General features: G+C 33.2%; 1 protein-coding gene across 1 annotated transcript in view; it reads right to left on the reverse strand.

Moving 5' to 3' along the window:
- Positions 1-242: 242 nt before the first annotated feature.
- The window catches only part of LOC106871964 (RNA-binding protein MEX3B), an 86,713-nt gene continuing 62,381 nt past the window's right edge, over positions 243-24,574 (reverse strand). Inside the window, exon 2 of the mRNA XM_014918752.3 lies at positions 243-11,079. Coding sequence (XP_014774238.1) covers positions 9,641-11,079 — 1,439 coding nt within the window. The 3' untranslated portion in view covers positions 243-9,640. The remainder of the gene's footprint in view (positions 11,080-24,574) is intronic.

Below are 24,574 nucleotides of genomic sequence, written 5' to 3' on the forward strand. Positions count from 1 at the left end.
GTTGATCAGCAATAGGACAAACATTTCACATCTAATAATTCACTAGAGAAATGTTTAAAAAAAAAAAGAAAAAAAACGAAAAACCCAAAACAAACCATTTTTGTCTTCATGTTAAATTCTCTGCTTTTGTGGTCAGGATCAAGCTCGAAAGCATGAGTGTGTACGCATTTATTTGAAAGTCTTTTGAGTTCCATTTTTTTTTTTAAATTAAAAAATAAAAAAAATAAAAAACAGCACTGAAGTCTGTAGGATTTCATCTTTATTTTATAAATATAAAACTCCAGATATAGGAAATTATGGTTTGGGTTATGAATGTAAGACATTCTGTGGAGAAATCAATCTCTTACTTTTTTAAATTTTTATTTTTTTAAAGAGACATTAAAAAAAAATACTTAATATTGATACATTTTTAACTTTGTTGTACTGTAAGGGTTTTGGGGGTCATAAGGGTTACAAGTTGTCGGCAGAGATATTAGGGTGAATAACACATGAAGTGGGGACAGGAAAAAAAATAAATAAAGATTAGAAAAGAGACAGGGTAAGAGGAGTTAAATGCTTGGTGAAGGAATTGAACAAAAGACCCCCCACCTCCTCCAAAGGAGAGAGAGTCTTTTTTTTCTGCAACTAAAAAACAATGGAAATACATTTTTGAGAGGTTCCACTTCATCACGAAACTAGGAGCATAGATGATGGTAAGGAATTTAAGAAAAAACAAAAAAAAAATCAAAACAAAAAACTCAAATCATTAAGAGCCGTTTCTATTTCAGGCACTGAAGATAGAACTAGAAAGAATAATGGTATATAAGTACAGTTTGCTTAATTATTTTATTCATATATTTTTCTTATAGAGAGAATTGAAGGAAGAAAACAGGGATGCAACTTTATTAGGGTGGGGCAGGAATTATGGTGAAGGTCACTAAAAAAAGCAAAATAAATATAAAATAAATAAAAATAAATAAAATTACAAATATGGATCCAATTGATTTTAGTTATTTTGGAATGACTAAAAACAAAAATAAAATTTCCCCACCTCCCACCAAATTAATTTCTAACTTTCATATACTATATAATTTTGTAAATTTTTAAACCAGCTGAAAATTGGGGGGAAAAAAAAAAAAAAAAAAAAAAAAAAAACATATGCAAATAGATTAATATTTCAACCATTTTTTTCTTTTTTTTATGATAAAAAATTAAAAAAAATAAAACTTAGACATATACGTATATAATTTGTCTTTAATATATATATTTTATAATTATATATATATATGCATTGGAATTTATATAATATTTACACAATATATATTATATATACTATGAATTTTTTTTTTTTTTTTTGAACTCCCATTTTGCAAAACATTCAAAACAAACAGGTTGGAATCCATACAAACATCACACCTCACAAAGGAGGAGTGGTTACCTGTTCTAATGCTCACATTATACAATCCTATGCAACCAGCCATAATTTCAAACACAGCAGTGTTTCAATTTATTTTATTATTTTTTTTTATTTTTACTTTTTTGTTCTTTAGAATAATTTTTTTTTTCAAAGAATGCTTAATTGCAGCAGTCAGAGTCCCTACCATAAATATATATATATATTTATATATATACACATACATACACACATACATATATATAAACGTATGTATGAGAGAGAGAGAAGCCAGTATATCTTATCGATTCAATGTTTTTAATTTCATCCATTCATACATTTATATTTTTCATCTTTTTTTTTAAATAGAAATTTCCATACAATAAACAATATAAATAAAAATCAATAAAATCAACTGGCAATCAAGCATAACGAAGAAAATTGTAACGTGTTTTGTATATTTTTTTTTGTTGTAATTTTTCTTTCAATATTTTAATTTGGAGGGGATGTGGAAATTGTCAAGGAATGAGGCGCAAGGAAGAAGAGCCTGTTAAAGTAATTGGATGGGAGGAAAAAACTATCTTGTTTCATTAGACATATATACCAAATGTTTAAAACTAACAATATCCATTCTCACTCATTCAATTTGTATACACACGCTCATGAATTCGCAATATACACAGGTACACTAAACATAGCGCAAAGCGCATGACCAACTCTTCCATATTACAAACTATGAGACATGGGGAGAAGGAGGGAGAGCTACCCTTATGTATATTTATTAAGCAAAACTAATACAACTAATGCCAAAATTTAAAATATTGAGACAAAATGAAAGTGACAAAAGTAGAGTTTGCCTCGGTCACTTATATATTTGTACCTAAAACCAGACAGCAACCAAGAGTCCATTTTAAATTTTTTTTTTTTTTTAATTTATATATATATATTTTTGTCTTTAATTACGAGTTCAAAAGCCAGAGCGGAACCATATAATTTATAGGGAGAAGAACTCTACATGCTGCTGACTGCCAAGTTATCCACAAATTCCTCCCCGCTCCAAAAAAAAAAAAAAAAAAAAAAAAAAAAGAAAGAAAAGTCTGTATGTGCATATATAAGATAAGTACACACACATACACACACACAGGCACGCACATAACTAAGTTTAACTAATTGTGGGCATGACTTCATTCCATGTCAAGAGATTCATTTAAGAGAAAAAAATGTTTTGCCTTTCTTCAAATATAATGAACCATTGCAACTTAGAAGCAGAACTACATTTTCGTTTCACATAGCCAATCAAAATTAACTGACTGGTTAATTATTTCGATATGTTTGTCATTTTTTTTTCTTTTCTCATACATGTGAAATAGTATCACAGTTAATATAGTAATAACCAGCTAAGTTCTTAGAATGAATAAGGCAGTTAAAAAATAAAAAATCCTTCCAAGATTTAAAAAAAAAAAATTAATTAAATTAACTACTTATTTAATCTTTATCATTTTCATAATTGTCAAAAGAAATTTTTAAGTTTGTACCAATAGAAGGAATAGGACATTTTGTTCAATCTGTAAATCAGCTACAAAGAATTGGTCAACTTTGCCAGGTACACAATATTATACTGTCGAGTTATATGAACACTGCCATTTCTCTGGCTATAAATTTGCATAGCTGTTCAGGAGACATCCTTCCCCTCAAGGAATTTTATGGTTTTTGGGGGGTTTTTTTCCCTAGCAGTTACATTCCACAGACATTTGCAAGAGGAGAAACAATTAGATACTATGCAATAAAGGGATTTATGAATAAAGAGAAGAGAAAAAGTTTATTTTGGTTGTGTGGAGAAAATAGTCAAAGGAAAAAAAAAAAAACCAAAATGTGAAATAAACCCTTCCTGGGAATGGGGGTGAGGAGAAGAAACAAGAAAATATATCTTTATATATGTATATATATATATAAATATATATATATATTTTAAATTGACAATTTGTTTCTGTTTAATCAGAATCTTAGATTTTAATTAAGGTAATTCTTAAGAGGGATTGGAGGGGGTTATTCCTGCCTTCAAAAAATGAGACTGCCGAGTAGATGAAGGAGAAAATTTACAACAATGCCAAGGATTGAGTTTAATCGTTCGGTGGGGTAAGGGGAAAGAGACGAAAAACAAAAACAAAAAATTACCATATATACACACACACATACAGGCTATTTTTATAATGGAATGTGCCAGAGGTGAGTTCGGAATATATAAAGAAACTAAAGTAGTGTTAGTGAGTGTGGGAATTAAAAAAAAAAAATATTATTACTGAGATGACACACATGCAAACATGTGACAGGGAAGGGGGGGTTGAATAACGGCAACTTTCACTTGGATTCAGTGAACCTAGAACTAGTTAATACCATTAATCTCTACAGAATCAAAGAGTGGGTGGGGGAGAACACAAATGAATTTACAAAGGTCAAACAACATACACTGACCCCACCAAAATGTGTATGAAGAAGTGCTAAAAGAAACTGCTCTAATAGAGTGAAAACAAAATTACATCTGAGAAATGTGGAAGCATTCTTTTGTAAAAGAGAAAAAAAGAGGGGGGGTGCAAATGGTACACAATCCTACATACCCTACCTGTGTTGCTGTACAAGTTTCATTTTTTTTTTTTTTTAATTTTGTTTTCTAAATAACGGTAGCATGGAGGGTAAAATACTTCTGGCAGAGTTATATTTGCTTTTAAATATTTACTTTCAATACTGCTCTAGAAGTGTATACATTATATCCCCTACCACCTCTAAAACACAGGCATGAGAGCACGTAGAAAGAGGCAAATCAAAGCTTTTACATAAGAAAAAAAAAAAAAAAAAAAAAAAGAAAAATAAATAACATTAAAATGAGGAAGGGAATACTTAGGGTAGGAATTGTTTGACCAAATAGAAAAGAAATGTTCAGTTCCAGCAGCATTGTCAGGGTTTTTCAAATTTTTTATAATTTATTAAAAAAAAAAAATTAAAATATATATATATTTATATATAGAGAGAGCTATTTTTTCTTAATATTTATCTTTCTGCAATCAGTCTTTGAATATATATATTATCATCATCATCATCATAAGAAAATAATCTCTTTTAAAACATTCTCACGTACACACACTTGGACCATGCCAATATATATATTATTTTTCATAAGCTGGAAAATAGATGCAACAAATCTGAGGCAGGAGGTGGGTGACTAGGGGGATGAAAAGTTACATTCTTTGTTTTTATGGTTTGTTTTTCTTTTTTTTTATCTCCCTAGAATTTTAGAGACAAAGCAAGAGTGAGATCTACCAGAGTTTAACTTGGACATTTGCATGGACCATGCTATTGTTTTCATTAAGCCAGAAAATAGATGTTGGCAAATTTGAAATGGTTTCGAGAAGGCTAGGGCTTTCATCAAAGAGCAAAGGACTTCATTTTGTTTTTCGTTATTTTTTTTTCTTATTTTGAGTTGCTTTTCAAGAATATAGAAATTTTCAAAGAAAGTAAAAATCCACCAAAAGAATTTTAAATCTTACAGCAGAAATGTCTGCTTAGCCAAAAAAAAAAAAAAAACCAATTTTGAGTTTCTAAAATGTATGACTGAAACTGAAAGTTAATTCTTCAATTATCTTGAAGTGTGAGGGAGAAGGACAATGCTGCAATATGCAATTATCTAAGCAGAAATGGCAAGGACCAGTTGAGAGAAAGGAGGGGTTGTTCCACTTCACCGCCGAGAATAAAATGGATGATATGTTGAAAATTTCAGAAAATGGTGGTGGTGGGGAGGGGACTGCAGGAAATTTCAAATACTTTTTTTGATTTTGGTACATGATACAATTAAATAGGAAAAATTAAAAGACTAACGGAAGCATTAAGGATTACAAAAATACATAAAATAAATAAGAATCTATGAACCTTTCAAATTTAGATCATAAAAAATATGAAAGGTGAAATGTTAAAAGTCTAAACTACCCATTTTCTTTTAAGCTGACCAAATGTCCATGGTTGAATAAAAATCTTTAAAACAGCTTAAGTAATTAGCTGGGTTTTCCTTTATTTTTTCCTTTTTTTTTTTTTGGAATCATTACCCACATTCTAAATCAGAGTACCATATTATGGGCCTTTTTGTGTCGGAGGAGTTGAATCTGGGTATGTCACAGCCACCCCTTTCAAATGAAAAATGTTAGTGAGATAGCTCAGGCCAATTAAGAAAATGTAGGCAGTAAACATTACCACATAAACTAATTTAACCAAATTTTACAGGTACATATATATTAGTTAAGTCTGCTCCAATGCAGCTGGAAACCGGACATAAGCAAGCAAGGTGTTGGAAAATGAGCACCATGAACCAGAAATTTAATATGTTAAAATAAAAACATTGAAACAACCCACTAGAACAAACTATTAAAGATAACACTATCCAGATAAAGATTGTATTTTGAACATCACATGCATGTAAGTTTCACAGAGGGAGACCGGAATAATGAAAATTCGTACTATATACGGAACCTTGCTATGTGAAAACATTTCCATGGCAAGGGAAACACCTACTAAATCTTTTAACCACATGTTTCTGTTTAGCTTTGCTAATAGCTAACAAAAACTTCAAGAGCATCCTAAAACTGGTGCTCAGGGTGAATCAAGCCTAGAATGAGTAGCTGTAATAAACAAAGTAAAGGCTGTTTTTGGGGCCTTCGAATGAGCAGAATTAAGAAAAAAAAATAGTAACCAAACAACCAAAGACAAATGCATATAATATGCATGTGTGCTATTTGCACAAAGTAGCTTGGAATAAGATTTCTCTAAAAAAAATTGTAAGTAAGGAAAGGGGTTGGTGGGGTGGGGGGAAGCAAGCCAAGTTTAAAAATATAAAAGAAAAAATGCAAAAAATTTTTTAAAAAATAAATAAAAACTATAATTGAACAACACTACTGTTAAAACTACAAGAAATGCATGAAGAGGTAAATCGAGCCATAAGACAATGGGAGCAGAACAAAAAGTTTATTTCCAGATGCTCAGTTTTTTTGAGATTAAAAAATATATGCTTTTTTTATTATTATTATGTATGTTTAAGTGTGTAATGCGTGCTTTCCATAGGGTGAAATTGAAAAAAAAGCCTTCAAGTGATTTTTTTTTTAACTTGGCAAGGGTGGAGGAGATATATAAAGCAAGATTACACAACTAAAATTCCAGATCAAATACTATGAATTCACATTTTACTCACACTCACAAACTATATTATATGTAATATATGATATATATGGGTATATATATATATATATATATATATACACATGCTGTGTGTATGTGTATATATACGTTGCGCATACATGCATATACATTGTGTGTGTGCATATGTTGCATGTGTGTATATGCTGCGTGTGTGTGTTGCATGCATGTGCCTGTGTGTATGTTGCATGCATGTGCGTGTGTGTATGTTGTGTGCATGTGTGTATGTTGTGTGCGTGTGTATATATGTTGTGCACCTGTATATGTTGCACGCATGTATATATATGTTGCGTGTATATGTTCATATATATTGTTATATGTTGTGTGTATGTTTTATATATATGTTGTGTATATAATATATGTTATATACACATATACACTATATACATACGTTATATACACATGTATACACACAATACATACACGTTAATATCCATATAAACACATGTATACATAATAGTAATACACATTTGTGTATGTGCATACATTGTTTCTACACACATCCCCATACTATCATACACAAACATGTGCCTATGCACACACACACACACACACACATACGCATGTATAATTACTATTCAGGTGAGTGGTCAAGGAGATCAGAAGAAACTAAATTAGTGAAGCATTAGGTGAAAAACATGTTGGTGGGAAGGCATAAAATAGAAGGTTGAATTTGGTGAACTTGAGTTTGTTAAGATTAACACGAAGAGGGTGGACAAGTGAGGAGACTTGCCAGGTCAGGACATTGTAGACAATCACATGGGGTCACATCTAAGGATATTTTAAGCAACTAAAAAGGATATGGGACAGAACGGGGAAAGGTAAGAGGAATAGTAACCAGGCAAATCATATAACTGAATGTAAATGTTGATGTGTACATGTATACACAATCACACCAAAAACTACAACACAAATACACAAACCATACTCAAAACACAGACATCGATACAATAATGTAAGTGTACCCTATATGTGCATTTGCAAGCATGTATAAATAAATATATTAATATTTATTTATGTATATAGATCTATATAAATTATTGAAACACACGCATGCCAACACATGCACACGCGCACGCACACACACATTCAGTCTTTCACGCATTGTGTCAGAAAGGTCAAAAATTATTGCATAAGAACAGCCGGGTTCAAACTTAGAACATTTTTTATTTAGTGACAGAAAAATAAAACCTTTTACAATTTCTGACTCCGGAAATATATGGGCATCAAATTTTGACACCTTTAAATGGCCTTTAAAATAAAAATATCTTTATCATCTTAAGATCTGTGGGGGTTGTTTGGAAATTCTTTTGTATGGTCACCAACACTATATATATATATACATATATATATATACACACATATTTATATATATATATTTATTGATGATTGTATGCATGTATGTACATCATATATATGCGCATGTTTGTATGTAGATGTGTGTGGCTTTTGGATAATTTTCAAAATTAAATTTCTTCATTTAAAGTTTTTTTTTTGTTTCTTGACAATGTATACATTTTTCTTTCTTTTTGAGGGGAGGGGTGCGATTTTTCTTTTCCACTTGTTCTACATATACACAGATAGCTCGTAAATATATTAAAATAGAAAATACTAGTCTCTAAGTTGTGCAACAAATTTTCTCATGTACTATTTATACAAATATATGTTTAGAAAGCATAAACCTGCTTTATTATTTGTTTAAATCTGCAATTTTTTTGAAAATTTTTTTATATTGAGGTGGGAAGGGGTTTACAATTTTTTTTTAAGATTTTTAGAATATTTTAAATTTTAAGTCTTTTTCTGTGTTTATTTTTTTTTAACTTTTATATAATTTATTTTTTTTAATGTATTTTTCTTTCTTCCCTTTCTACTCATCACAATTAGTAGTGGTGGTGGTGGTGGGGGGCGGGGGCCACAACTAGACCCGTCAGGATTAAAATAAAGGCTATTTTATGTGGACTATAAAATATGTTTATTATTAAAATCTTTTTTTTTTTAGCTGGGTAAAATATAGTTTAAAAAACAAAAAAAAATCTCATCCACTCTTCTCACTCAAAAGGAAAAAAGAAAAGAATCATTTAAAGAATAAAAAATAAAACAAAAAAAAACATTCACAGATATTTTGTGTGGGGGGAAAGGAGATTTCTTCATAGGGAAGAAATATCTTAATGTGTGACAACACTGTCAATTGGGTAAACCTCGGTTTTCCTCACGAGCCCAGCCCTATCACCAAACTTTATGAACTATTTTCTTCCATAGTGTGTGTGTATGTGTATATATGTATATAAACGTGTGTATGTGTGTGTATATATATACACACATCTGTGTGTGAGCGTGTGTTTGTAGTTATATATGTATATAGATATCTATATAGAAATATATATGAATATATATGTGATAAATGTGTATATGTATGTATATATACACTTTCTCAGGTGTACATATATAGTCATATACATATAAATGTATACACACAGATACAGATTATATTTATATACACACGCACACACACACACACACACACACACACACAATATACACACACACACGCACATATATATAAAATAGAATTGGAGCTTTGAAACATTTAAGAGAAATTCCTTTTCTCTACAGTCACTAACTGTCATTTTATATTCTTTTAAATATATTGGTTTGAGTATGTGTGTCTGTAAATTTCATACATATATCATCTTCCAAATATGGATTAAACTTATAAATTTCTTTCAATAAAATCTGTCAGTGTATATACACGTGTGTGTATGTATGTGTGTGTGTATGTATGTATATATAAATATATATATATACACACACACACACACATATATATATATATATATATACATATTATATATGGATCTATAATCTCATGAATAACGGCAACGAATGAGAGTACTCATTTCTTAAATTGTCTGGTGGGGAAAGAGTGGGAACAGCCTCTTTCAAGGAACGGAAAAGTTTCTTATGCATTATATTTATTACTTAGATCTTTGTTTCTTTGTCTTTATAATATATATATATGTGTGTGTGTGTATGTTAAGAAAATATGCGGATTGCCTGAGTGGGAGTTTGTTCACAGACCGGACAAAGTCGCTCCACAATTGGTTTTTCAACAATGAGATTGGCACACTCCATACAGAACAGGTTGTGGCCGCACGGTACAAGCGCGGCCACAACCTCACTCTCAGAGCACACAAGGCAGTTACGTCGAGGACGGCTACCAACACCCCCTCCTCCTGGTGGTGGCGATTCTGGACAAGAACTAGTGATGCTAGTGACTGTTGAAGAAGAGGTAGTAGCATAGTTGTTTGTACATGTTGGTAGAGGTCCGAAAGATGAAATGCCAGCTAGGCTACCAGTCAAGGGGTCACTTCGAATACGTCGAAGTATTGGATGATGGTCCAAGCTGCTACTACTGCCACCCAGATTCGTGGTGTTCAGACTTCCTGTCACAGTGGTACCATTTGCCATTGCTTCAGCAGACTCTAAAGTGGGTGAAAGTCGAGGTGTTGTGTTGGTCCCACCAAGACTGCTTCGTCGCCCAGCTGTGACAGATGAACAGGAGGTGGTATTAGTACTTGTGGGGTTGCTACCAGTTGATGTGAACACCGAGACGACTAGAGATGAACCTCTGTTGGGAGGTGCTGGATCACTCAATTCTGGCCAAAGACCAGCAGGTGATGGAACAGGGTCAAAAGAGGGTGAACTAATTCCTTCATCGTTGTCATACATGCTAAAACTGTTAAAGGCATTAAACCCATTTGACAGCGGGTTATAAGTATCCGTCAGTTTGGAAGTTGTTGAGGTGACAGGTGGAAAATTAAAAATTGTAGGCTCCTGACTACGTCGAGATAATAGGGTTCCATTTAAACCCGAACTTGGGTAAGTGAATGCTGCTGAATTTGCTGTTTTGGGGTAGACAGGTCCAATATCAGTTCCTAATTCATGAAAACCTGAATCAACACCATTTGTGTGAAAATCATTCTCATCTTGCTGCTGATGGGCTTCAATCAGCCCACCAGTACGCATGGCGATATGACTTTCAATTTCTTGACGGGCTTTTTCAACATTTTCAGGTAAGCCCGTCACATCAAAAACAGGTTCTTTGTCTCTGCTCGGTGTGATAATGTAAGTGTGTGTTTGCTGTTGGATCCTTTTAATAGTTGCACCTTTTGGGCCAACAACAAGCCCTACAACTCTGTAGGGAACCCGTACTTGGATCGTTACATGACCGGGAGTATTAGGACTGGGCGGGCCAGGGGTCAGGTTTGAATTTGTCCCTGAGACACCAGAAGCACTGTTGTTTCTTCTAGATGCTCGAATTTGGCTGAAGTGGTCAGCAGCAGAAAGTATTTCCCTCTTTGCTGCAGCTACATCTTCTTTGCGACCAGTAACCACAAATACAGGCTCTTCTCCCCGCACAGGGGTTTTGATATATGTATTGGTTTTTGCACGTAGGGCTTTGATCTTGCAGCCTGTAACAATAAAAGAAAGAAATATAAAGTAAGTGAAAGGTCAATATCAAAACAAACAAAAAGAAAAAGATTATCAGTTGCAATATGTACTGTCAAAATTGTTAATTCATAGTTTAATTTGTATAAGTGGATTCATTTATTAAAACTGAGCTAATTTCACAAAATCTGCAAAATGTGTGCAGAAATATCTACATAAATTATAGGTAAAAATTTGGTGTGCATGCACATACACGTTTGTGCACATGTGTGCATATACACAAATTTTAGTATTATGTAGAATCATGGTACCAGTCCTAGAAGGAACAGCAAAAATCGATTTCATATATAACTTTTATAAATTACTTTTACAATCAAGTACCCTTCCTATAGCTAACTGAAACAGCTTCCAAAAATATTGATACAAAATTTTCAGCCACATCTAAACTACACAGTTGAATGAAATAACATTGCCAATAAATGAATACTTGCTTAAAACTTGCTCTTGAACAAGTCACTGAGAAACACTTAAAATGAAAGACAAATGTTCCAATAGTCTAAAAATAAATATATATATATATATATATATATAAATAGAAATAAATATAAGGAAAAATAACTTCTGGTCAGATGAACAAGCTAGGTTAAAAAGAAAAAAAAAATGTTTCTAAACATAAAATACTGAAATGGTTAGTTAAGATTCTAGATAAATTCTAAATATGACAATTCAATATTTCATATGGATAACATGATGCAAAGTTTCTACATGTCCAGATAGAAGCAGGAACAAATATATTGTAATCAGGGCCAAATAAAACAGAAATTTGTGGGATTTCATAATTCAATACTTTATAATTAAATCTATGGAGGGATAAATCCTGGACCCTACATACGCAGTATTTCCCAAGTCTGCAATGTCCATACCACCTCAGAGCCATATGTAAAGAATTCATTTCTGAATAGATATTTCTAAACCAAATCTATGGAATATGTTGTATGCAGAGAATTTGCTGTATAGAAATAGAAACCAGCATTTATACAATCCAGTCAAAACATCTCTATGAAAAAGGTTATTAAGAGTCAGTGCATTCCACAATTTTTGTATTAACAGACAGTTTGGGGAAATATTCTACTCCAAATATTCATGTGGACAAAAGAAGATGCACAGGCTACAAAATCTGTCATGATTTGGAACTTGCCATGGTGTTCACTATATTGAAGTGTGTGTGGTACTGGTTTAAGAATGAACACACATGTACACACCTACAGATTAGCTTTTGAAGCATCAAAAGAAGGCAAAATCCCAAAGCAAAGCAGATAGTTGAAAAGCAAATTTTATTGCATTACACAAATTCCTCATAAAAAAAAAAAAATTTTTTTTTTAAATTGTGGCAATGAAATAGTGCTGGATTGATAGTTTTTTTTTTTCCATTGTATAATTTTATTTTTATTAGCTTAGCTGAAGGGCAGTGTTGATAAGATTACATTTAATCCAGATCCATTTTTTTTGAAATTTCATTCATGTCTGAATAATTCCACCAGATTCATAACTTAAATCCAGATACAGTCACTTGTCAAAAATACTGTTATCCTCAAAATAAACAGAATTCTACAACTCCTAAACTACAATTTCAAGAGGCCTGGAGAATGACAAAGGAGTCATAATTGCCTGAGTGGTTCAAGGGTTTAATGATAGTCGACTTGTAACTAGTTAAGCTATAAACAGGGACTATGAATTCTGCAGGACTAACAGTACTTGATCAAAACAAGTCAATTTGCAGTGTAGTGCCAAGCCTTCCTGATGAATGCCTGCAGCAACAAACAGAATCAATCAAGAAATATACCAAATACCCAGCATAACCAGGGAAGTACAATTGAGACCAAAAGTAATGAAATGCAAACCTAACTGTATCCCAATGTTTATTTTGTGCTTTGCAGCAGATTCTCTGAGGAAAGACCAGCAAATTTGAATAATTATAGGTGTTTAGATGCATGTGCGCTCTGACTGAGCACACTTATGACAAAAGCATTCGAGCTAGGGATATTTAAAGAGTATCTTAGACATGGTCCAATTGTGCTTTCATTTTTTGGTAGAAACTGCAGGGATATTTGACCACATGGGGGCTCCTTCAGTATTTAACAGCTGTATGTACTTCTTACCCTTTCATAGCTCAGCTATGAACAAGTGACATCCAATTTCAGCTGGGTAAGCTTAAGCAATAGGATTCGGGCATTATAACTTGAGCAACTTAGCACATTTAGTGAGGTTTCAACAATTAATTAGCATTAATTCTGAATTGAAATTATCAGACCATATGCTCAATGCTAATATTGGTTGAATGAGTTTACCATTGAACAGATTTCTTATAACTATAACATTCTATAATAGCTTTTCTTACACAAAACTATTGTCTTGCATTATATTCATTTCTTTATAAATCTTAAATATTTCTCTGAAGTTTAACAAAACTGTGTAGTTAAATTTGTAGGCCAAACATTCCAAATCCAAATTGAATTTGAAAAACATTTGGAAAAACAGTTCCAAAATTCAAGATTAGAACAAATTAGGATGAAATAGGGCAAATCAAGCCAAGATTAAACACGGTCCCACAGATCTGAGTGGAATAAAAAGTGTATTGAAACATTTCAAACACACACAAGGCCAGGGAGCAGGGTGATGACACTACAAAGAACCTCCTTAACTAGGAAAACCTAATATGATGAAAGCTGAAATACAATCACTTGTCAAAAACCAATGAATAACCAATGAGTAAGCCAACATGGATTAGCCAGAATACTTGAAGGACTGCATTTGAAATACATAAAGGGTAGAGAGAGAGAGAGTGTGTGTGTGTGAGAGAGAAGAGTAAAGAGAAGGGTAGAGAGAAAGCAAGTGTCTAAATTATATTCTTAATTTTTCCAGCCAATCTTATGTTGGCACTTGAGTTGAACTGGAACAATGGTTGATGGGGTTCATAATTCTTTTGTGATAAACCTACAACCAGAAACCCACTGGGCACAGCCTGATGTAGGAACAAATTTCATCACCAGATGATATGCACACACAAATGAGATGGTAAGATGATAATATTTAGGAATATAAGAGGGAAATAATGCACATCCATTCTGCAGATGTATACAACTTCACCTCCAGATAGTGGTTCAGCTGGCAAGACAGTCCAACATGAAAACATACATGCCTACACAGGGTTTTCAATGCAGAAATTATATACACTTTAAGAAACCCAACCTAAGAGTAGATAGAAAATGATGGATGTTTATAGATTACTTGGTGCAATAAACATGGTACAAAGAAGGGAAAGTGATATTAATGAACTGGCAATAGATGACTTACAACTATATCACCTTCTATAATACCTTTTCTATACAGAAAATACAAAAGGGAAACTGATATTTACAGTTTACCGAGAATAATAAACTTTGGAAATTTTGGCCAACAAAAGTCCTGATATTCTGAATGACCAGCCAGTTACCAAAATTTGATCATAAATCCATCATGAAGCAGCATATAAAGAATTATATATGATGTATGGATAGAGAAGGTAACAGCCACCCATGTTCCCTGTCCATACAAGATCATGGGTGGCTGTTACCTTCTCTGAAATGTTACAAAATGGGCAGGTAAGTAATTCATATTGATATCACCAGACAAATAGTTTGAGAAGGCAATGAGAAACAGGATATATTCCTATCAATATAGCAAGCTTGTGTCATAGTGTCAATACAGTTATTGTCCTCACTATCAATACACTCATTCTCAATATTGTAGTTTCCAATGACTATCTCTTTGAATTAGCTAGGAATCTTTCTTTGAGTAAGAGCTGTTAATTGCTTCCAGCAAATAACCAAATAAAAGATTCATAGTCTTAGATATCTTAACATACCTGATAATGAGAGAAATATCTGCCAACAAGTACGTTAACTGAGGCTTAGGGAGATATCTGCCAACAACTAGGTGAACTGAGGCTTGTAACTTAAACTACCATTCAATATTGCCAATAGTGGATTTTAAATGCTATATTCAACTGGCCATTTCACTGTTACATTATGTGTATAATTCCTCATGTAAGAAGTGCTAGCTGTTATGTTATTCATACATGCAATATATTCATTAGATCAATCATTCACACATCTAGAATCTTTCATTCAACCATGCAGCAAACTCAAGTGTTACAGTTGTAATAGCCAAAAGGTCAAGCTGATGGATCTTTCAGCCAAAATAGAGATAACATTTTGGTATGATGGCAGGAAACAGAGAGTGTGATAGTAGATATTGCCTAATTATGCACAGAGTTGCATAAACGAAGTCAGCTGAGACAAGTAGCTAACAACAGCTGCAGGCAGCAGCTCAACACAGCTGCCTTGCCTGCCTGCATGCACGCACATGCATCAGCTATCCAACAGCTGTCTGCATGCACATCAGCTGCAAATAGCAATGTAATTCTGCCAACATGTAACAGCAACATACATAACTAAAAGCAGCCTCTATGTTAATTGTGTACATGCAAAATTAAGTGCATGGATTTTTACCTGACAAGAAAGCAAATCATTGACCATAATGCATATTTTTAATACTGCACCCGTTATACAATTCCACAAACATAAAAATAACTACTGTTCCAATATGCACAGGAAATGTTTTTGTCCTCTGCTGAGGAGAGGGTTTTCAGTGAGCCACATTTTCTATTTAGCACCTTTTATACCCTGACTGAACAGGCTATGAATTGAATTCCAATAATGACTACAATTATTCTGGCTACGTCTTGAACATTACCCAACACGTCTAGTCTTAAGAAAAAGGATCTGAAAACAGCTGGCTGCTACTGAACTAGCAGTTCAAGCAACTGATTTAGAGACTTGTTAGCTTAGTTTTACAGCTAGATGTTTAGAGCCTCTCCATATAACATATTGCACAAGTGGAACAGACAAACTAAGGGTACAATAGTGGCTTAACTTATTACCACATGGTGGTCAGTAATGGAGTATCTAACTCTAATATGCAGTATTAGTGTAAGGAATACAAATGCTGTGGAGCTGCAGTACCCAGGTAGCCAAGGCTTATATTTTAAGTGTTTGACATTAAAACCTTCTGCTTAAAGAAAAAAAAACTTAAATGGCAGGCAATGTTCACTTGACTCCTGATGATAAGTAACATAATGACATCAGTTTTGGTTTAATAAAGTCAGTGTAAGTGAAAAATGTAAAGTTCAATCCTTAAACACCAGTTTCTTATTTAACTCCAAACCAATAAATTTGCAGGATACACTAAAGCAGCAAGCAAAATAAAAATTCTCAGAATGCACAACATGAAGTTAATTGGTTTATCATGCCAAGATTAAATCCTTACACAAACAGAAAAGTAGTTACATGCTGATTATTTTTAGAAACAGTTGTTTTATACTAATTAAAGACATTGGCTACTCTTAGATTTATTTTAATCCATAATTTTAAGATAATGGTGACAAATTAAAGTTTGCAAACACACCTGCATGAGAGTCTTAAAAAAAAAAAATTCAGTTTCAAGAAATGCTATTGTACCATTGCAACTAGTTCTTCAAAAAGTTAACAGATGCTTCAGTTTTCAGATATAACAATGTATTGAAGACAGTGAAATCATTCTTTTTCACCATGAATGTTCCAATAATTTTTCTTTATTTCGTTTTGTTGAACGAGGAAATCTTAAGAGCACCACACAGGTGTAGTATCAAAAAGCATGGGAAACCAAAACGCTAATTGTGAAGTATGTCAGAACCAATTTACTCTTTTTTTTTTTTTTATATGTAGGGGAAAAGATGTACTTTAAGGAAAAAAAGTAAACAAAACAGGATGACAACAAGAGTGCAGTGGGGGGTAGGGAGAAATCAGAATAAGCTTCCTCAAAAATAATACTGAACAAAAATGAAAATGATAAAGGAGAGAATGGCTAGTAGTTTAAACGCTAAAACATTTTAGCTTTGAATAAGTCTAAAATTGCTGAAGATATCTATCTACCCCACCACCACTGACACTTGGGCAGAAAAAAGAAGAAAAAAGAAAAAGAAAGTGCCAGATTTGTGACATATTTAAAATTTGTAACTGTCTTGGTGCCATTCTAATATTTCAAGTAAAGACAAAAATGACACAAAAAGAAAGAAAAGAAAAACAAGATTCTTTTTTTAACAGTTAATAATCTTTGCAATGTTCCTCGGTATTGGTAAGATAGTTCCCTGATGGAAGTAAATTCAATTTTACAGCTAAATGCACTTAAATTGGAAAAGTGGGATAAAGACAAAACAGAAGAGAAAATTCAAGTCACTGAAGCAAACAAAAAGAATCAAAATCTGCCATACTGCTTCCTTGACCTACAGCTCTGCAGGAACAAATAGATTTAGCAGAGTTCAAATCTCTTACATTGTCAGTAGCAGAAATAAAAATACTGCCATCAGTTCTAGTTCTGAAAGATTCAAATTCCTCAAAAGCTGTTACTAAAAATAAGCAAAACTAAAACCAGATATTTGAGCTGATGAGAGATTAAAAAAAAGATACTCAACCCAACAGAAAAAGGCAAATTAGATATAGATTAAGATAATGTCAAATCTACTTCGATTCAGTGGTATGACCATGACTGGAATACATTTAATTATGTCTGCTAAATTACAGCTGGCTTTAGGATGAGCAACAACAATAAACTGCTTCATCTTGTATTATAAGTCCATAAAACTTATTTGACTAATTCTTACGTATCAAGTAAGATTCTAAACTTAATTTTTTTTAAACCCACAACACAAGCCTAACAAACAAGATCTAGGTTCCTATTGGAGAATTAAACTGATCGGGGAAGCTTTGAACTTAAAAGATTCTCCAAATAATACCCACAAAGCATTGGTTGGCCAAAGGATTTAGCAGAAGGCACTTGCCAAAGATACCACACAATGGGACCAACTCAAAACAGGAAGCTCTAAACTTGACAGTGTTACCATTGTAATGTATACCAGTTATACTATTATATTTATATAAAGCAGTTTCATGTGAAAGAGTAAACTTTATGCACACCTATTGTGTGGGTATTACATGTGACTAAAGTAGTAAGTGCAGATTATATTAAGGAAATACTTCAAAACCAGAAGTGAAAGGTCAGCTGGTGTCATTAATGAACCATCATAAGTTTAACTGATGAACATTCAGATCTTTGGAATACTCAACCACTTGCAAGTTAATTTAATGAGTAGCTAGTTATTGATGAAAGAGACCTGGCCAAATCATCACGATACAAAACATGACAAGGATGGACCCGAGTTACTGGTACACTGTCCAATGAGCTTCCATACGTTCCCATCTACTCAATTTCCCCTCACAAAGCTTGAATCAACTCTAGAGTATGGTAAAAGACACTTGACAGATATATCACAATGATCAAACACGGCACACTATAAATGTGAAGGGAAACTTAACTAGCACGTCATGTCTATGCCCACAAGTTCACTAGTTATCTAGTAAATGCCAAGATTTAGAGCGATAAAAAGATATTAACTCCAGATTGCATTGAGCCACTGATATAGCACCACAGAGGTGTACATCAATGGCTAACCAAGAACATAGATATCACTTTGAAAGGCATCTATTATGAAAGCATTCACTTTCCTAGTAGTCAGCCAATTTCGAGAATTGCCTTGGATGGTTCTAGATTAAACTGACAAGATCTGTGCATCTTACTGGTAATTGGTTAAAGAAGAGAAAAAAGTTATTAAATAAGATTTTTTTTTTTTTTTTTTCCCCTCCTTTCCTTGCTGCCAACTTCATCTTTCGAGAAACTGATGAAATCAATTAGCTTCCTTGACGAAATATTTAAAGAATACATTAACAGAACAGATCTAAGAAAGTTGATTCAAGGTGGCACATGTAGCAGAATACTGCCATACTGTTTTGCTAAAAAGAACAAGTGAAGCAATAAATTTTATTTCTAGTTTTAATATAGTTCTCGTTTTTATCTCCATGTTAGTTTTGAAGAGGAAAACTTATGATCAAAGACAGTTCGGTCACGACCATTCCATATTTTATTTTATTTTTTTTTATATAATCTTTCTTTCGGCACAGAGCATCTAAGACTACGATAAACAATGTGTCCTTCCCATTAACATAGTATCATGTAATTCAGAGACTGGTTGCTATTTTTGGATTGGTGAGCATATGTTGGCTCATGTAATTTTCATTACTAGTATTTCATTAAAGGTTCGTCAATGATTAACCAGTTAAATTAAATGGACCCAAAATTCAACATCATGAAGACAAGAGTATCACACACTCCTACTGTTGAGCAAGCAAGTGTGCTTCACAATCCTGAGGTTGTGAGTTCAATGTTACTGCATTGTCTTTTACTATAGCCCAGAGTTGTTCCAAGGCTTTGCGAATGAAATTTGACAGAAATAATTTGGAAGCCTGTTGAATGGATTATACCTGCAATATACAGCTCCAGCCATTTTCACTATCACATTCATAAACATCTGTGGAATGTTCATGCACTTACTAATTCAATGAGCAAGTAATTCAGTTGATCGTACTATTAAATACTCATTGTTGAAGCCCAATGGAAATCTATCATACATACAAATATACACACATTCGTCAGTTACAGATTCATGTTTTACCCAAGGGACAAAAGAATCAATTCAATACTGAGGGAACTATTAGGTTCCCTCAATATAAATTACTTAAGAACTAGATGGATATCAAAATAATAAGGCATGAAACAGATTCAACTAGACTGGTTAATGTAGGAAACAGCTTTACAAGAACAAATGCATTAATATTATATATCCTTGTGATCAAAGAGGATCCCCAGGAGCTTCAACTAGTCTTGCCATTACCTTGTGATACTGCTATTAAAAATTAATAGCAATATTACATCTGAATGAAAATCATTACAAGACCAATGCTTCAGATATTTCAGATCACCATTTTTGGCCTGCAGTCTTTAAGAACATTATCTCCAATATTCTTTGCTACTAGGTCAACTGCGACTAATCCTTATGAAAGGCAAAGTAAGAATCTGACAAAATAGAGGAATCAATATAACCAAATCCATAAAGGGAACAGCTTAATGATTGGATTCAACACACACCTTTTGCCTTTCAATTTCTCCCCAATTTTACTGAATTTTATCTAATGTTCTACTGCTAGTTATTTTGCTAGACACCAGCAAATGTCTGACACCTAGTTAGGAAACAAAATTCAGTAGATAAAAATATCTTGAGAGCCCATCAGACTTCAATGAACTCTGATCCCAAATTCTAGTATAGATTTGTGAATAGACAGCTTTCCACAAGGTAACATAATGAAGTTGATAACTATAACTGCATTTTGCATTACAGCAATGTTTCTTTTATATAGCCACAAATATCTCTCCATGAATGATGCAATGAGTGAATGTAGGAGGTGTATCACTTGCAGGTTTAACTTTAGCATCAAGTCCTGTTTTTCTCATCACTGGTACTGTGCCATCAATACATACACAAACAATTCTGTTATTCAAGACACTTCCTTGAGGACAACACCACCTGTTTGTGCACCCATCTAATGATTGACAAAACATTAAGTCTTCATTAACACTACTTGACAAACACCAGTGTTTAACCAACAAAAACCAGTATTTAAAAAGTCAATCACTCAATCCACCTCCAGAATTTATTTCTTAGGTCTTCCCATTTGTAACTCTAAATTTTAACTGTACATGTTCTTTGTAGGCATTACACAAATTGTTACACTTGATTTACAGGAGTTTCAAAACTGTATGCAACTGGAAAATTTATTAAAAAAATTTTGAAACCCTATTCATGAAACTGGGATCTAACTAAAACCTTTAACCCATGCGACATGCAATTCAATTAAAAAGGACTGCCAAGCATAGAAATATACTATATCATTAATTTGACAAAGTCATGCAAACACGTGGAGCAGGCATGATAAAGAAGGAAGATAACACTAAAGAAATTTGAAACAAGTTTTAAGAAATGTACTATAGAGAATTAGGAATTCTTTCAGCAGTGAAAAGTAGGTCATCAGAATGATAGAGTGGCATATAAACAGAAATAGATTAGGGATTAAAATGCATGGATTAATAAACAGACCTTAATCTCAAATCTGAAATTTAAGAACTTTCATTTCATCATCCCTATTAATCCAATGTGGTTGGGTGTGAATGACAAATCATTAAGGAATCTTCTCCATATTATATTTCCTTTTCTCTTGTGAAAATGTAGAAGGCATGGAAACCCTCTAGAAACACTGAATATAACTGAACTTTAACCCTTTAGCATTTAAAACCAGCCATAACTAATCAAAGTATTCTTGCTTTGTGTTGAAACTAGGCAGATGCAGCTCCCCATACCTACACAATGTCACTGCAAAAATATCATTGAAATCTCGAAGTTATTAGACAATACTCAATTCAAAACAATGAATGAATAAGTATTACAATGGGCCTTAAGGAGGCAATGACAAGTGACCAAGACCTTTGGCAATATGCGCTGCTTGAGAAGACCCATCAAGCCAAGTGAACTCATAGTTGTGGCTAATGCTAGTGTCATGTAACCGGCATCTAGAAAGGACCCTTTGAACGTTGGGTCTCAGAGGCAATGATAAGTAACCAAAGACCTTTGGTGATATGCCATGCTCAAGAAAAACCATCATGCAAGTGAAATTGCAGTTGTGGACGATGCTGGTGTCATGTGACTGGCATCCTTTGAACAGAGTCTCACAGAGGCAATGATCAGCAACTGAAACATTTGGCAATATGATGTGCTTGAGAAAACCTGTCAAGAGAGATTGTAATTGTGGACGATACCAGTGTCACGTGACTGGTACTTGTGCCAGTGGCATGTAAAAAGCATCCATTACACTCTTGGAGTGATTGTCATTAGGAAGGGAGTCCAACTGTAGAAACCCTGTCAAACCAGATTGGAACCTAGTGCAGTTCTCCAGCTTCAGTCAAACCATCTAACCCATGCCAGCAGGGAAAGCAGATGCTAAATGATGATTTAGCAGAGTAATCTGAATGCTGAAGGGTTAAACCCAATCCTACTGGACAGTGTTTAGTGCTAATAATTTCTTACATAAGGGACAAGCTTCCCGGTCTTGTATTCAGCCCCACTGTGCAGGAGTCCAACTACAACCCCAAGCTGACAAAACCCTTGAGTGAATTTGGTAATCAGAAACTGAAAGAAGCCTGTTCTGTATGTGTGCCAGTATGTATTCTTGATTTGACATCATGTGATGGCTATAAATAAATAAACAGGAAGAGCATCTGGAAATGTGTCAAATTCCATCTGACCCATGCAAGCATGGAAAAGGAGGAATTTAAACAATGTCAAACTGATCCATTTATTTCACCAATACGTTACCCTTTTGTCCTTTCAAGATTGATAATATAAATTTGAACTAGGAGGTATTTCAACTTTGAAAGCATTTTCTCCAGTGTACTGCAATTGTACTGCAAATTCACCACTATTAATAGTAACAATTCCTAACTAACAACAATCCAAGAAGGTTGTTAATGTAATTAATCACATGCTTGGCACTTTTGACTCCAGAATTTGAAATACCATGTATAAACAAAAAATATCAATTCTGAGCCATCTTTTGATGTTAAATATTGCTCTTGCTAAGTTTCCCTGGGAAGATCTAAAACCTTAAAATTTCCAGAGCAAGTTCATCCCAACTCCATCCTTCCCTTCAATTTCCTTGGCCTCACAATTTTTTTTTTTAATTTTCCCCGTGGGTTAACCACCTCCACCCAAAATCCCCACTAACATTTCTCTCACACAGTTTCGACATTTGTCTGAGTCTCAGTTTCTTACGTAAGGCACAGGCATGGCTGTGTGACTGAGAAGCTTGCTTCCCACCTGTATACCTGAATTTGATAGGCAATAGATTTGTTTCAGACAGGTACAAGTTGTATGAGAGATCAAGCTACCCATTTATGCAGATCTTGACTACACCAGTGCATTGTAATTTTATTTTACTTGCAGTACACATTTTCAAAATTCAGTGGCACACCTGAACTAAAAACATAAAAGTATAGGGTACACTTGTGTTGCATGGCACACCACTGATGTTGTACAAAGCAAAGGTAAGGGCTGATAGAACCTGATAGTTGTTGCAGAAAAAAGAGCTGGAACAGCTGCTAACACCAGGTTGTCACAAAATATGTTATGGCATTTAAAAAAAAAACCTATTTCTTTGTTAAGTAACAATAAAGACTCTACAATTCAACCATTTCGTATAGCATACAAATAGGTTCTAGTTGAATGCCTTATAGTAAACCTTGGTTATAAGCTAACAACCATATTTTGTTATAAAAGTAGTCACGTATAAATTTATACATTTGAATATGGAAATTACTGTTTCAGCTATAAAAAAAAAAGATTCTCAGTAATTTCTTTTTTCTTGCTGCAACAGGTTAAGAAATCAGAATAACTTGCTAGAATTCATATCCAGATTTTAGAAAAGGGGCCTGTATCTCTGCATGTTATAAGTGGGTAAAAGGGCTGGTGACAAGAAGGGAACCCAACCATAAAACATTGCCTAAAAAACAAAACAAAAAAAACACGGTGTATGCCATGGCAACAGAAGAGTGAGCATTAAAACCTTGTTGAAAAGAGGGATACTCTGAATAAGAGAAAGTAAATGCATGCTTTCTTGTTATGGGTTGTCATAAAATAGATTTGCATATTTAACTAATTATTTTCATGTTAGCAACACTTTCCAAGGTTATGAGCTTTTATGCATCATTTCTTTGATGCATTCAAAACAATTTATGCCTCGTAAAATCACAAATGCAAATGAATTATTTTAGTCTTCCAGCAAAGTATTTATATAACATCATCAGCTTCTATGTAATTTCAGAGTTTTTGCACATAAAATTAACATTTTAAAACTTGCATGAACATAGCTTTATAAAATACTATTTTGTTTTAATATTGAGGAAATGATTCATAAGTTCCACTGATCCTATAAACCAACAAAAAAATGAAATGACAAAAAAATAACAAAAAAGCAATACACAATGAAATCTAATAAATACTATCAGTTTCTGAAATTCTAACCAGTCTTCAAAGAAGATGCAGATATTTTTAAAATAAATTTATCTTAGTAATAACACTATCTTGATGAAATGGAAGAGGCTACAGAAAATCAGATTTGCATGGAATTCCAAGATGCATTTTTGTCAATAGCTCGATAAATCAATTGTATGAGGTAATGAGGTTTTATCGAAGGCATATGTGCATTTCGTTAAAGAAACGAAAATCTAAGAAAAATGTTTTGCAGTAAAATGTTAAATATAAAGTGGACAAAATTGTTCAATTATTAAAAGGTTACCTTGAAAATATGCCCTTCTGCTTTATATCTTACTACTATCTATGACAAATTGCCAAGCTTTCCTATATGACCAAGGAAATACCCAATATAACTGCAATTCATAGAATTTAATCTATCAACAGCTTGTTTTCTGAAAAGCTTCAGT

The sequence above is a fragment of the Octopus bimaculoides genome, chromosome 15 (genome assembly GCF_046866305.1).
Source record: "Octopus bimaculoides isolate indiv1 chromosome 15, ASM4686630v1, whole genome shotgun sequence".
NCBI classification, from domain to species: domain Eukaryota; kingdom Metazoa; phylum Mollusca; class Cephalopoda; order Octopoda; family Octopodidae; genus Octopus; species Octopus bimaculoides.